Below are 15146 nucleotides of genomic sequence, written 5' to 3'. Positions count from 1 at the left end.
CTCAGGTTATATAAAAGAAAACTCTAACTTTTTCACCACACTTTTCCAACCGCCTTCTCTCAAAGACCCCTATACTCTTATATTTTTTGTCACCTGAAAAGTATTTTTCAGTCACTGTCGTTACACCAAATCAATTCCCCTTGCATCACCATAAACCCTAGTTCATTTTTTGACCACTTTTTCCTTCAACCGTTATGTTTCTTTAGCATTTTGGGTGTTAACCATTGCCAAAATCCACTTTTTTGGCAATGTCTTACATGCATCATTATTTCATATAGCATTATCATTATCTCTTTTACAATTTGCATAATATTTTTCCTTCCATTCATTTGGTCAAGATCCAATCGTTGTTTATCATCATCCTCTGCCCTAATTTTGTTGAATTCTTCAAGTATTGAGTTATTTTTTCAAGTCACTTTCATCCCTAATGACATTAAACGCCAATCCTATGAAAGCCACTAGACCAAATTTATGGAATTACCATAAGAAATCCAGTGCATTAGGACAATATTGTTAAACTCACTACTTGTAGTGCTATTTCAGGTAAAGCTCTAAACAAACACATTTTACAAGATCTTGGGCTTTGGGATGATCTCTTTGGATTTATATATGGTGTTAGATGGTTCAAACTGTTTCGACTTGATACTTATTACATTGAATCATGGGTATATAAATTTTATAGTTGTTTAGAATTGACTAAAAGATCCCAGGGTGAATTGGTTGACTACATTTTGAAATTTCGATTAAAGGAAAGGTATTTTAAAGTTAAACTAAAAGATATAGCATCATGGCTTGATTATGATTATAAGGGTTTATTAAATGTTCCCGCTGATTTTGATGTTTAAGTCACTTAGGAAAGATTAGACGGTGTCAAGGCATACAAAAAGAACATTAAGTTGAGTGCATTGCATAATCCAATCATAAGAATTATTCATCGCACGATCACTTATACCTTAAATGCACGTGATCAATTAAATGGTCAAATGACATGAAGGGATCTTGCTTTATTGGATGTGGTCCTTTATAGCCATCAGATGGATATAATTCATTGGATTATTACTAAGATCAGTTCGATTAAAGATGAAATGAAAGGAGTTGTTGAGTTTGACACTATTGTTACTATGATTATTAATAGTCTTAGGATTTGCCTAGAAGAAAGTAACTAACCATATGTAAAGGGATTTTCTAAGAGGGATTACATTGGTTTTGACACCCCCTCTTAGATGAACATGATCCATCGCCTTTCTAAAGATGGTGATAGCTTGCTTAGCCTCAATCCAACCCTACTTGCATAGCTTATTCAACTAGATCCTTTTTTATTTACCGCTAATAGTAAACAGATGTGTCATCATTGAAAGTCAGTTCTAGATATTGAGTCCTTTACCTTTCAAGACTATATGCTTAGGTTTATGAGCTCTTTAAATGAATCACTGCTTGGGTTGCATCATGAGTGCATAAATTACAAAGTGATTTACATTGGTTGCATACTGATATGCCAAGTTATGATCACCACCTCAGTTCCATGGAATCTTTCTTTCAGTAGCATATTTGTGACCGTCACCCTATTTCCAACAATATGCCTCCACCTTTAGAGGACGAGCCACGATTTTCCTTCATGCATCATACATCTCATTCCATCTCATCATATTACATAGTTTTGAGAAACATTTATCTTTTGATATTTGGTACTTTTTATGTTTCATTGTATGAATGGATACTATGGTTTATTTTACTTTGTTGTTATGCTTACTTATATTGATATTGGAAATATTTTTGATGATGTTTTGCTATGATTCACATTGTTGACATTATAGATTGATTTGTTATTGATGATGCTATTGAAGAGTTGGGTTAATTGATGTTGATTGATATTGGGAGAGTTTTTTTGTTGTTTGTAATTATAAAATATTAAGAAAAAAGAGAAACCTTTGCTTTTTTTTTAATTTATGACAAGAAAAAAGAGGAGAGATTGGTTAAGTTTAAGTTTTATAAAATTTTCTTATATGGTTAAATGAGTTTATGGTTAAATGAAATGAATTGAAAATGATTTTTAGAGTTTTAAAGGTTGAGATTGATTGCCTTAAATGCTTAAATGGTTATAAAAGATTGATTTTGGTTATGAAAAATTACGAACCAAATTGCATTGTATTGCCTAAGTAAGGGAGAGCTCTAAATTCTTTCTAAAGTTTTTCAAACTCTTTAAATTGCTTTTTCAATACTTAAACTTAAGTTTTGTCATCAATCAAAAAATGGGAGATTGTTAGATCTCTAGGTGTTTTGATTATGCCAAAATTAAATTTAAAGTTGTTAATCAATGTCTTATGAGCTAATTAAGTCTATAACATAAAATTTTTATGACCAAAAGATGGGCGAAATGTAAATGTTTAATTTTTCAGGGACCAATTAAACTAAACTAAACTTAAAAAAAAAAAACCTAACATTTTCTACTCTTCTTGCCATTTCTCCAGAACTGTTGTCGCCATTTTTAGACTCCTTCATTCGTTGACAGTTCAAACCGTTCAGCCACCATAACTATAACATCATTCAGTCGTCAATAAGGTTTATCTATGTATTATGTTTTCTCCACCGCACAACAACCTTTTACCTTTCTTCTTTGTCATTTCTCTGGTGGTTCTCCATTCCAACAGCAAAATTACTCAGTCTTGTTCATCAAGTGAGGTAACTTTTCTAAACTATAATTTTTGTGAATTATTGTGTTCAGATTTGGAACTTATTATTCTTAGATTAATGTTGAATCAGAAAATATACTCTTAGAATGCATGTAACGGTTTCAAAAATAAAATTGGGAAATTTAGAGCATAAACTGTATGCAAGAGATATTTACATTTTCATTTTGGTAGTGGTTCCTTTTGTATCTTCTTTCCTTTAATTATATGTATGCAAAAGACGAGCCTAAAATACGAGCCTGAACTTGAGCTTGAAACTGAGTCGAGCAAACCCGAGCTAGTAGATACGAACACGAGTTAGGTGCGAGCCAAACACAAACATATGTTTTGGCGAGCTCAATGAGCCTGAACCGAGCTTAACTGAAAATGAGCCAAATACAAGCTGAACCTTATTTGGGCTTGGCTCGACTCGTATCCACCCCTAGTTAAAGATGTCAAGTCTAAATGAAATCCTTGTTGTACTTGGACACCTAGACATATATTTAAAGTGTGTTAGAATTAAAGAAAAAAGAGAATACATACACAATAGAAACCCTAGCTATAGGTTTTTTTTTATTTTCTCTCATTCTTTCTATGAACACAAATAATCCAAAAAAAGAAGCCCTAGCAGCCTTCTCCTTGGATTGCCTCTCGAGGGCTTGATAGTGTTTAGTCTCAAGCCAAATGAAGGTTTAAAAAAGCCACCAATACAGGTATAAATTCTAAAACAACCTATGTGTTTTATATCTTCATGATTGTATATCTAAAACGAGTATCTTGGTTAGGGTTTTTGAGATTTTTGTTTTATAAAATTTTAATTTCATTGTGTTATCAGTTATCGACGCCCTAAAACCCCTGTAGTGGTATCAGAGCCACTGTTTAGCATATTTTCATAAAAATATATACCAGTTGGATTGTTTTGATTAATTTTTTTATGTTAAATACATGTAATCAAATTAATCAAGGCTAAAATTGGTAAAGATGATTTACAATGGTATTATTGCACGATTTGTAAGTATCATGCACAACATAAACTGTGTTAAATTATTGAGTAATGGTATCCAAATGTTTGTTTGTGATTTGTTGAAATTTGCAAGTTGAATTTTGGTTGAAAGTTGTAGGTTTTATGTCATTGCATGAAATCACCTTTGAATCCTATTAACTACATGATTTGAGGGTTATCATTGGTGTGAGTACGATTTATATGTTGTATTCCCTCACCCAGTGATTGGCTTATTGAGAATAGGATTCTTTTGGATTTTTCATCGAGGAAAAACCTAGAAAACTGGGTCTAGAAACCTTCTTACACGGTTTTTTCCATTTATGCAAGGAAGGTGTTTGGTGGAATAGCCATACACCATAGCATGGCACGACTAGACCATTTTGGTTTAGCTGTGCACTTTTGTGCATGGTACAACTGGACCAATTTTTGGTCTAGCCAGGCCTCTTTGTGCATCCACCATAGTTACATTCCAATTGTGCCCAAGTTATGAATTCAGTTGTGTACTATTCTGGAATTTTATTGAATTTCAAATGCACGGTTAGACAACATGCCTGTATGCCTGACAAAGTTGAAAATTTTAGTTTAGCCTGGTTTTGTTGAATTTGTACTAAATTGAGATTTTCTTAAGCCTTGGGAGTTGAATTATAATTTTGTAAAACTTTAGGGACCAAAAGAATTTAACACTTGAAATAATAATAATTAAAATTTAATTTTTAATTGATATATATGTATGGATGTATTTATGCATGGTGTCTAGTACACAACTAGAAAACCTTTGTGTGTGGTTTTAAATTTTTATTTCACTTTTAGGTTGTAATTCCTGAATAAGGCTTGTACGCCTTACCTTTATCCCTTTTTTTCTTTTAGTTTAGGTTGTTTTTATTTTCTTAAAATTTTGTAACTACAAAATAAAATCATGTAGTAATTGAAAATTAGAGACTAAAGGACAATTGCGAAGACTCGAAGATAAAAGTTAACCTAGGTTAACCAGTCATATTCTTCTTGGCTCAAGGGGTTTGACATTAGTTATAGTTCTATACTCGCACGGTTTTTATTTTATGTTGTAGAATGTATATGTAGGTTTTATTTTGCAAATATCACCTAACATATGACTTAAAATCTAATGAGACTATATAATAAAAACTTTACTCAAATATTAAGTCTAAGATTTAATTGGTGTCTTCCAAAATAACACCCTAATTAAGGCCCTATTTATTGGAACTTTGTTCACTAAAGAAAATGGTACGCTTCTATCAAGTGGAAAATTAGGTGATGATCATGTTGGGTTTGACTTAACGAATGTACTTTGCTTGTGCACCAAAATGAAGGTGAAGTTTGTTAGAGACATGAGTAGGGAATGCATTTGTTGATGCAATGAGATATGTAGTATCCAACCTATTGATACTTAGAGTCACATTTGAGGTCACATGATTTGTTACGGTAACACCTGACTTAAAATCATGGGCTTTTGGTGATTAATTTGAAATTTACCTAATCAATTAATTTGAACTTGTTCACCAAAGCAAAGAAAAGAATTTATGCGATTGGATCTCGATTCATTAGGAAGTTCACTAGAACTTTTCGAGTTCAATAATAAGGGCTATTGGCTTACAAAAAATAGTAAGAGAATTTAAATTATTAAATCCTTAATTAAAATAAATATTAATAAATTAAATAAAATTAATAATTCTTTATCTGTAAATTGTAGATCACTTAATTATTATGTCAAATCCAACGTATCGATCAATTTTCAAAAAAGAAAATAAACTTACTGGAAGCAACTTCACTGATTGGTATAGAAATCTTCATATTATTCTGCATCAAGAGAAGAGGTTTTATATCCTGAGGGATTGTTGCTCTTTGAGTTTGGTCTTGGTGCCACCTAAAAGTAAAAGGATACTTTTAATAAGTTCCTTTATGACTTTGTGGAAGTTTAGTGTTTTATGCTGACTTCCATGTCACCTGAGCTTTAAAGACAACATGAGGAAATGGATGCGCAATCTATGCTTGTACACTTTCAAGAGTTATATGACACTTGCATGAAGGCTGAACGATATAAGTTGTCAAGTATACTATTTTATTACAAACTCTCTGAAGGAGGACAAGTTGGCCTTCATATGGTTAAGATGATTAGCTATATTGAACGATTAGCGAACTTGTGGTTTATCATAAACAATGAGCTTATTATTGACTTGGTGCTAAAATCTCTTCTTAAATCATAGGCTAACTTCATTATGAATTTTAACCTGAACGAAAAGGAGAAAACCCTTGAGAAATTGTTGTATATGCTCAAGTAAGTTGACAAGAACTACAAAAGGTAGCTTGCTCGCTAAAGGAGAAAACCTTTGAGGAGTTGTTGTATATTCTCCTCGTTCATCCTAGGTTGTAAACATAATATATAGCTTTCATATATGTTCTAATATGTAGGGACTACAACAAAATAAATTACTTGCCAAATGAGAGGTTGACCTATGTGTTGAAAATAGAGCACATGTTACTGCATTAGCTATAGGTGTTTATTATCTTAGGTTACCCACTAGGCTAGTTTTAGAATTAAAACATTGTTATTACGTTCTTTCTGTTTCTAAAAACTTAGTTTCTGTATCTATTTTGGAAAAAGAGGGATATTCATTTTTTATTATTGATGGTATTTTAAACATCAGTTTAAATAATTTTTTTATGGAACAACTAAATTATATAATGGCTTATATATTCTAAAATTGGATAATGAAATTCTTAATGTACAAAATAGTAAATGATTGAGCAGAGAGTCTTGTAATCATTTGACTTTTAGTCATATGATGAATGTGAATTATGCCTATTGATAAGATGGCCAAAACACCCTTCACTGGATATAATGAAAGGGCAACTGAACTGAACTATTAGCGATTAATTACAGTAATACGTGTAGGCTTATGACAATGCATAGTAGATATAGGGAAGTCTACTCCATCACATTTACTGACACCTTCAGTAGATATGACTATGTTTTTTATGAAACACAAGTTTGAATACTTTGATAAATTTAAAGAATTCAAGAACAGAATAGAAAAACAAATTAAAATCCTCCAAAGTGATCGAGGGGGTGAATACCTGAATACTAAATTCAAACAATACCTGAAGAAATAAGGGATAGTATCTCAACTCATTCCTTTTGGTACTCTATAACATAATGGTGTATCTAAACGAAGAAATTTGACCTTAATAGAAAATGGTCAAGTTCATAATAAGTTTCACCAATCTACTCATGTCTTTTTGAGGTTATGCCTTAGAAACTGTTGCCTTAACACTAAATCATGTCTCATCTATATCTATGGATAAAACTTCATACGAGTTACGAACTGGGCGAAAACCTAATCAGATTACTTAAGGATTTGGGGTTGCAAAGTTTATGTCAAGAAATTGACTTCAAACAAGCTAAAGGCTAAGTTTGACAAGTGTGTCTTTGTGGGGCACCAAAAGGTTACTAAAGGATACTACTTCTACCAACCAAATGAAAAAAAGGTCTTTGTTACTAATATCGGTGTGTTTTTTGAGAAAACATTTATTCTCAAGAGAATTAATAGGAGGAGGGTAAAGCTCAATGAAGTTCTTGTACCATATGATACCACAAATGTTAGATAGGATAATATGCCATCACAAATGATTGATCATGATGAGGAAGTTCCTCCATTTCAAGTGAAAGAACCTTAACGCACACAAGAGCTGCACAGGTCTATACGAGTGCGTCACAAGCTAGAGAGATTTAGTTTTCTCTTGACTTAGCACGTTGACGTACTAGTCATCAATGATGAAAAACTAAGACCTATGATGAGGCTGTTTCAAGTCCAAATTCTGATAAATGATTGATGCCATGAAATCCAAAATAAAATCCACATACCAGAACCAAGTATAGACTTTGGTGAATGCATTTGAAGGTGTAAAACTTGTAGGGTGCAAGGTTTTCAAAAAGAAAATTAACATCGAAGGTGGCATGCATACCTATAAAACACGATTGGTTGCCAAAGGTTTCACTCAAAAATATGACAGTGACTATGATGAAACCTTTTCAACGGTTGTTATACTTAAGTCTATTAGGATTACGCTTGCTATAGTTGTACACTATGACTATAACATCTTTCAAATGGATATTACGATTGTTTTCCTGAATGGTAACCTTATAAAGGACATCTATATGGTATAACTCGATGGTTTCGTTCTTGCTAGATAGACAGATAAAGTATGCAAGATGGAAAGGTCCATTTATGGATTTAAACAAGCTTTGAGAAGCTAAAATATTCATTTTGATAAAGCTATTTGTGAGTTTGGATTCATCAAGAATGAACATGAATCGTGTATGTACAAAAAGGTTAGTAGGAGAGTGATTGCATTTCTAGTATTGTATGTCGATGACATCTTAATTATTGGAAATGACTTACCAAACTTGCAATCGATAAAGACTTGGTTATTGAAGTGTTTCTCTATGAAAGACTTAGGAGATACGACTTATATTCTTATAATTAAAATTAAATAAGATAGAAAGTGTAGACTATTAGGCTTAAGTCAAAGCACATATATAAATAAGATATTGACTAAATTCAATATGAAAGAATCTAAGAAATGATTTTTATCTCATGATATATATATTTCAAAAGAGATTTGTCCATATATACAATCTAAGAAAGATAAGATGAGTAAGATCCTATATGTTTCGACTTTAGGATTAATCATATACATCATGTTATATATGAGAATTGATGTCATATACGTCTTAAGCGTTTGTAGTATATATCAATCTGATCCAGGTGAAAAACACTGGATGGTTGTTAAGAACATTTTAAGTACTTAAAAAGGACTAAGGATGCATTATTGGTTTATGAAAAGGAATTTGAACTCATTGTAAGAGACTATAGTAACGCAAGTTTCTAAACTAGTAGAGATGATTACAAATCTCAATCAAACTTTGTGTTTTGTTTGAAATATGGTATAGTTAGTTAGAAAAGCTTCAAGCAAAGTGTAATGACTGATTCTATAATAAAGTCTGAGTACATTATCCTTTTAAAAGTGACAAAAGAGACTGTATAGATCAAGAAGTTCATAACTAAACTTGAAGTGGTTTTAAGTATAGCTGAGCTGATTGAGCTCCATTATAACAACAATGAAGTGTGTTCAAGCAAAAGAGTTGTGGTCTTATCAAAGGTCTAAACACATACTTAGACAATAACACTTGATTCAATATATAATTGATTAATTATAATGCAAGTAGGAGATTATTAGAGTAGGTACCCTAGAGCTAATCGAATTTGAAATTTGTGAATGTAATTTTATATTAATAATTAACAAAGGATTTATTATTATTCAATTCATATGTTGCTTATTTATATAATTGTGTGAATAACATAATCTTAGAATGATATAACTGTGATGAGAGGATTAATAACTACTCATGAGAACCCTACGTACACTTTTAGTGGCCATTTTAGAAACATATGTAATCCTAACATTGCAATGAACAAAGGAACTTGTAATGATAATAAGATTATCATAGTGTTGAGCAATCCCACTACAAGTGGCGATAGTTCTCACGTATCGAAGTTGTTGTAGACAACTTGGTGTAACACATAGGTACACATTATAGACATGTTTATTGGATTGATCGACTAGAGGATATCTATATAGTTTGATGTTATCTAACATGTCGTCGTGATTGTGGTAACTACAGTTTGATTGCTCTACTATCTATGGAATAAATCCTCTAAATACTATAGGTGCATATAATCCTTAACTTAAGGTCGGTTGACCGTTTTATGTAAGAATCAATATAGTTTGATGTTATCTAACATGTCATCATGATTGTGGTAACTATAAAGATAATAATCAACCATATCGTGAGATTTATGAAGGCTATAATTGATTAATAAAAATTTCGTCACCAAAGCCACTCGAACTCGAATGCCTCTCATGAGCATAGGGGAAGATATCTCATATGAGAATACTGAATAACATCTATGACAGCTTGAATCTATGGCCATAGTAGGATGAGATAGTAGCCTAATCCATGTTAGTCATTGATGCATATAGTTCATACCGACGAACTACTAAGATAGATATTTTTCTATGTCTTAACCTTGCGAGATATTGATTTACGAAAAGATTGAATTGCACGTAATTGTGATGTTGTAAAAGCTTAAAAGATGTCTGCTAATACTCTGTTATTCGAGTGACTATGATGCTTTGTTAGAGGCTAATCTTGGTCTATATTTGAATTCAGCCTGAATTTAGATATTACCAGTTCGATAGAGCATTTATAGGTTACACACATATAGAGGTAGATTTGAACCTAGAGACGAAGATTATTTGATGATAATTCTAATGTTTAGGGAAAGAGAGAATGCAATTGACCGTGTTTTGACCAAGGAAAACCTTGGCGTGCATGGTGCTAGCTAGGAGCATGCAATTTATAAAAAGCATGGCATGGTTGGACAAATTTTTGTCCAACTATGCCAGGCCAAAGAGCATGTCAGGCGACGCACTTGTGTGCCACCCGTGCATGTTATGAAACATGTTGATTGTGAATGTTTACATGCCAATTGTGCATGTGTATTGAGGGTATCATGTCTAGATGAAATCCTTGGTGTACTCGAACACCTACATATATATTTAAATCGCAGTACAATTTAAGAAAAAAAGAGAATACATACACAACAGAAACCCGAGCCATAAGTATTCTAATTTTCTCTTCTTCTTCCTGTGAATAGAAATAATCCAATAAAAAAGCCCTAGCAACCTTCTTTTTGGATTGCCTCTTACATGTTTGTACTTCACCTGGATACCAAGGCATTACCTCTTAAGGGTTGGATAGCGTTTAGTCTTACACCATATGAAGATTTAAAAGAGCCACTAGTGCAAGTATAAAGTTTAAAACACTCTGTGTATTTTGTATGTTCATGATTGTATGTCTAAAACAAGTATCCTAGTTAGGGTTTTCAGATTTTTTTAATTTTTAATTTTATTATATAGTTAGTTGTCGACGTCCTGAAAACCCTACAACCCTTGCATCAAATCATTGTTCGGTGTAGATATGAAAACCATGCCTAAAAGCATTTCAATATCCCTAGAAATTGGATCAAGAAGTGATTTTTCTTTTTTCGAAAAATTGGATTTTGTTGTAGAGGGAATCAAAGTTGACATCTAATAGATAATTTTGAGAATCTGATACATGATTTGGAATCGAGCTACAAATGAAATTTACCTGGACCATGATTTGGGTGGAAAAGGGGATAAGGAAAAAATAATAATAAAATGCATTGCAATATAATTCGAACCATTTTTCTTCTAGCGGGAACAATTAGAATCCTTTCATCAGCAGGGTGGCCACTTTACGCACCACTACTACTATATCATAACATTCACTTTTTCATTTTCATTTTCATTTTACGTCACTAACATCAAGGATGGGCGGAAAAGAATGCCAATAGGCCCACAAGTGGCGCATTAATGTATGTCGTGGGTTCGGACTCTTGAAAATAGGGTCTGGAATCCGGAAAAGCATCAGTTACATTTGGCCCACCAACAACAGCCCCGACGAGCAGATTAGGGTTCGGATTTGGACTGAGGAAATATCTTGACCCTGCCTTGCAATCTATGTGCGCTGGATGGGCCTGAATGGAGGGTAACGAGCTGGCCCGGTGGTGGATCCTCCGTGGGTAGTGTGCACCATAACCAACCATGTATGACATCCTTAATGGATTGTCTCCGAGTATGTAGTCCACCTGGTAAAAAGTCCACAGAATACAATTATTCGTAAATTTTATTTCGATCAATCACGTGATGAGATAAATGGATAGATGGTGCCTTGATGATCCTGCCATTAAATACGAGGACCACTTGATAGATTGTACAAAAATCTACCCGTTAATTTGTCTGATTGAGGTGGTCCCCATGATTGAATGGGAGAGTAAGGAACCATCTTAATTATCATATGAAGAAAGAATTTAGTTGTTTACCTGACGTTTGGCCAAGTGTTTGAGGAGAGCCGGGGAGGCGGGGGACTGACCACATGGCACAATCTTATTGGTATGACTAAGATAATTGGAATAAACCAAAAGTAGGAAAGACAGTGACGTCACATGTTGCATGTTACTTCCGCCTGCCTTGAAGATCAAGCCACCTTTTTGTACCAAGGTGAAATATTTGATAAAAAACATTAAAAATAAATAATGAAATTAATTATTGAAAATAATTAAAAATTAAATGAAATGAAACCGGAGATGTTCAATCAATGCCAGGGTTACAAAGGAGTTAAACTTTTATGAACTTCTTCCAGCTTAACTATTATGTTTCCAAGAAACATAATATTTAATTAAGTGACATACCTAACATTAGATATAAAATTTAGATGTAATGAGTGAAAAAAACAGGGTTATGAATAAACTCGATCAACAAAACCAAGAAAAGATAAAAAATAATAATATTACCGGGAGAATATTGGACTTGTGGGTGAGAAACTCCAGGCAATAAAGAACAAATAAACCCATCGGCATTTTGCTTGAAAGACTCAAAGTAACCAGCTTTTCCCATAAGCACTTCCTGAGGTTATTGATAAAAAATATATATTCAATCCAAGCTTCAATGCATATTATGGTAGTAACAGATGTTTTGATGGGGTTGGGATAGATATTGAAAGCAAGAAGATGATGATATCATCATCTAGAACAAAAATGTAAAAAGAAGTCACAATCACTTTTGTGAAAAGTTATTATTTTGTGAGCAAAATAGTGGGTGGTGAGTATGGTGGAGAGCCGTTGTTGCTGCAGCTTTTAAGCACATGCATGCAGAATTCGATCAGGACCCCACATGAAACAGATCTAAAATACAACGATAAAGTCAATATCACAATTCATCCTCTTATTTTTCGATTGAAGAGACCAGACAATTGTAATCCATGGATTATGATGTGATTACCTTATCTTTTGTTTAATGGTTTTTTTTTTTTTGGGTAAAGAAACCCTAATATTTCTCTGCCGCAAAAACCTTTTTGACTTTCAGAATATGAGAAAATTTATGCCAACAACAAAGCTCAAAATCATGTACAATCATTGGGTTAATAACATATCAACCTCTTTAATCTCACGATCTATCAGGGTCCACCTTTTATTTCCATAGTAATTAACCCTAAAATTATCAATATACCTAATGAAATCTTCACGTTATGACTAGACTATTGTTGCAATGGAGGTAAGCCGCACACAAGATCATTAGCATTTTGTTTAAGTATAATCAATAAACTCCTACAACTTACGCTCCTAAATCCTATTCGCTTATTTTGAATATAATTAAAAATAATTGATAAAAATATAAATCATAAGTTTTAAGATAATTTTTTAAAACAAATTTTAGAATAAATCACTTTATCTCAGCTTGAAGCGTGGGTGTAAAACTCTTTAACTCATCACATTTGAACTCAAACTCGATGTTTGCCTAAATGCAGTCAACCCAAACTTACTATCATGTGAGGGAACTATTACGGTTGATCTCTAATTATTCTAAAAGGTAAGGAGAGAAGTGGGTCCAGCTAATGGAAGGGACCCAGGAAGTAGGTGCCTACTCAACCTATGCACGTGACCGGCGGATACCTCTTATGTTAGAAAATATATTAAATAAAGTTGTTGATATATCGCCGTTATTTACAAAAACTCAAGACAAGAAGAATAAAACAGCCAGACAGAGAGAAGAACGCTGTCGTTTTATAATTTATAAATCCATATATCAAATGATTATATTTTATCCATTTTTGCATATTAACAAACTAAATTACCTTGGAAATGAGGACGTTAATCCCGGCATGCTTGTTATCCCAACCGAACTCGTTGATGCTATCTCCGGCATGTAAAACGACTTCGTTTTTGTATATATACTCTCTGTATTCGCGCCTTCGTGAGGCCTTGTGCAGCCAAGCTGCTCCCCAAAGCAACTCGTCCTGAATATTTTTTTATAAAAAATTTATCAAAATCCCCATCATCATCATCATCAAAGTCAAAGTTTACAACACAATCCAACGGTCAAAATTCAGTTTCGCTCTCTATCTCTCACCTGGTAACCGTTCACGGCGCAGTAGAAAGGGCACACTGCATGGTACAGACTATTACTGTAAGCTCCCCGATACTTGTCAGCGAACTCGAACACCTACAACAAACCGTTCACACATAACGGTCATTTTCTCACGATATTTTCACGCTTTTTCAGTTTTTCCTTTAATTTCTCTTCATCTAGGGAACCGTTAAAGTGGTGTTTGTAACGGTGACGTACCTTAACTGCGCGATTGAGCAGCAGCCTTGAGTACTCCGGGTCACGTGATCTGAAAACAATAGACGCAGCGGCCAATGCAGCGGCCGTTTCGCCTGCCACGTCAGAGCCTGGATGGTGCGCGTCGATCTTGAACGCTGTACGCAACGTATCCATGTCCTCCGGCCTCTCCCAACAGTTATGATCGCTGTAAGGATCACCTACCTGAACGTAAACAACACCAGGAACCGCCGTCACTTTTAGTAAATAATCCGTCGCCCATTTAACAGCTTTAACGGCGTTCCTCAACTCGGGCCCCATGTTTCTCCCGAAATCGATAATGCTCCATGATAACATCGTCGTGGTGAACGCCATTGGGAAACCGAACTTCACGTTGTCCCCAGCGTCATAGTAACCGCCGATTAAATCCACCTGAAACGACGAGAGAACAAATTCAAAACGAAATCATAAGAAAAAAACTAAAGCAAGTTTAAGTTTAAAGTGGAATTGTGCTTACGCCTGCAGTGGCTCCGTCGTGCAATCCGGAGTCACGGCGCCATCGGACTCGTTGATCAGGTGGGAGGTGGCCGGAACGTTGGCCTTCGAAGAAGAGAATGCTCTTTTGAAGAGCTTCGAAGTAATTGTGTTGTTGTTGGCCGCCGGCGGTGACTGAACGGAGAGGAATGAGTGTAAAAGCTACAAAAAGGACGCGAAGCGCTGGAACATTTCCCGGTGAAGAATGTATGTTTCGCGCCATTTTAGTTGCTGGAGAGTTGAGCTGAGCGAGGCTCTAAACTTGAAGAAAGTTAAACTGACTGTTTATATGACGAAAAAGTCTCATTGGATTCCAGAGAATTATCTAATAGGCTTTTTCCACGTGGACTGACACGACTGGAGTAGGCTTGGCTTCCAAAGCGGAAAACACTTGACCGGGTTCATTCGAGTGTTGACTTGTTACTGGTTCGGTCTAGGGCTGGATTCGAGCCGAGCCGAGCTCGGCTCGCAGCCAGCTCGGGCTCGGCTCGGCTTTTTGAGGGCCGGCTCGAGTTCGGCTCGAGCTCAACTCGAGCCGAATTCGGCTCGGCTCGAGTTCGGCTCGTTTTCAGTTCGGCTCGATAACGGCTCGGCTCGGCTCGTTTTTTATATCAAAACGACACCGTTTTGTATATATATATGAATCAAAACGACGCCGTTTTGTATAAAAAAATTTTTAA

The 15146-nt window shown here is 34.4% G+C and overlaps 1 protein-coding gene across 1 annotated transcript; it reads right to left on the bottom strand.

The window, feature by feature from the left end:
• Window positions 1-10940: 10940 nt before the first annotated feature.
• LOC123216174 (endoglucanase 8-like) lies at window positions 10941-14737 on the bottom strand. Its single transcript, XM_044636555.1, has 7 exons — window positions 14450-14737; window positions 13957-14364; window positions 13741-13833; window positions 13466-13627; window positions 12126-12237; window positions 11655-11818; window positions 10941-11420 (listed from the first exon to the last, which is right to left on the bottom strand). Exons 1-7 carry the CDS (start codon window positions 14687-14689, stop codon window positions 11097-11099), a joined length of 1503 nt encoding a protein of 500 aa, XP_044492490.1. The 5' UTR covers window positions 14690-14737; the 3' UTR covers window positions 10941-11096.
• Window positions 14738-15146: the final 409 nt, after the last annotated feature.

This window comes from Mangifera indica, chromosome 5, assembly GCF_011075055.1.
Source record: "Mangifera indica cultivar Alphonso chromosome 5, CATAS_Mindica_2.1, whole genome shotgun sequence".
In the NCBI taxonomy this organism is placed as follows: domain Eukaryota; kingdom Viridiplantae; phylum Streptophyta; class Magnoliopsida; order Sapindales; family Anacardiaceae; genus Mangifera; species Mangifera indica.
Note: the sequence above shows the minus strand (reverse complement) of the source record. Positions and strands in the feature narration are given on the sequence as shown.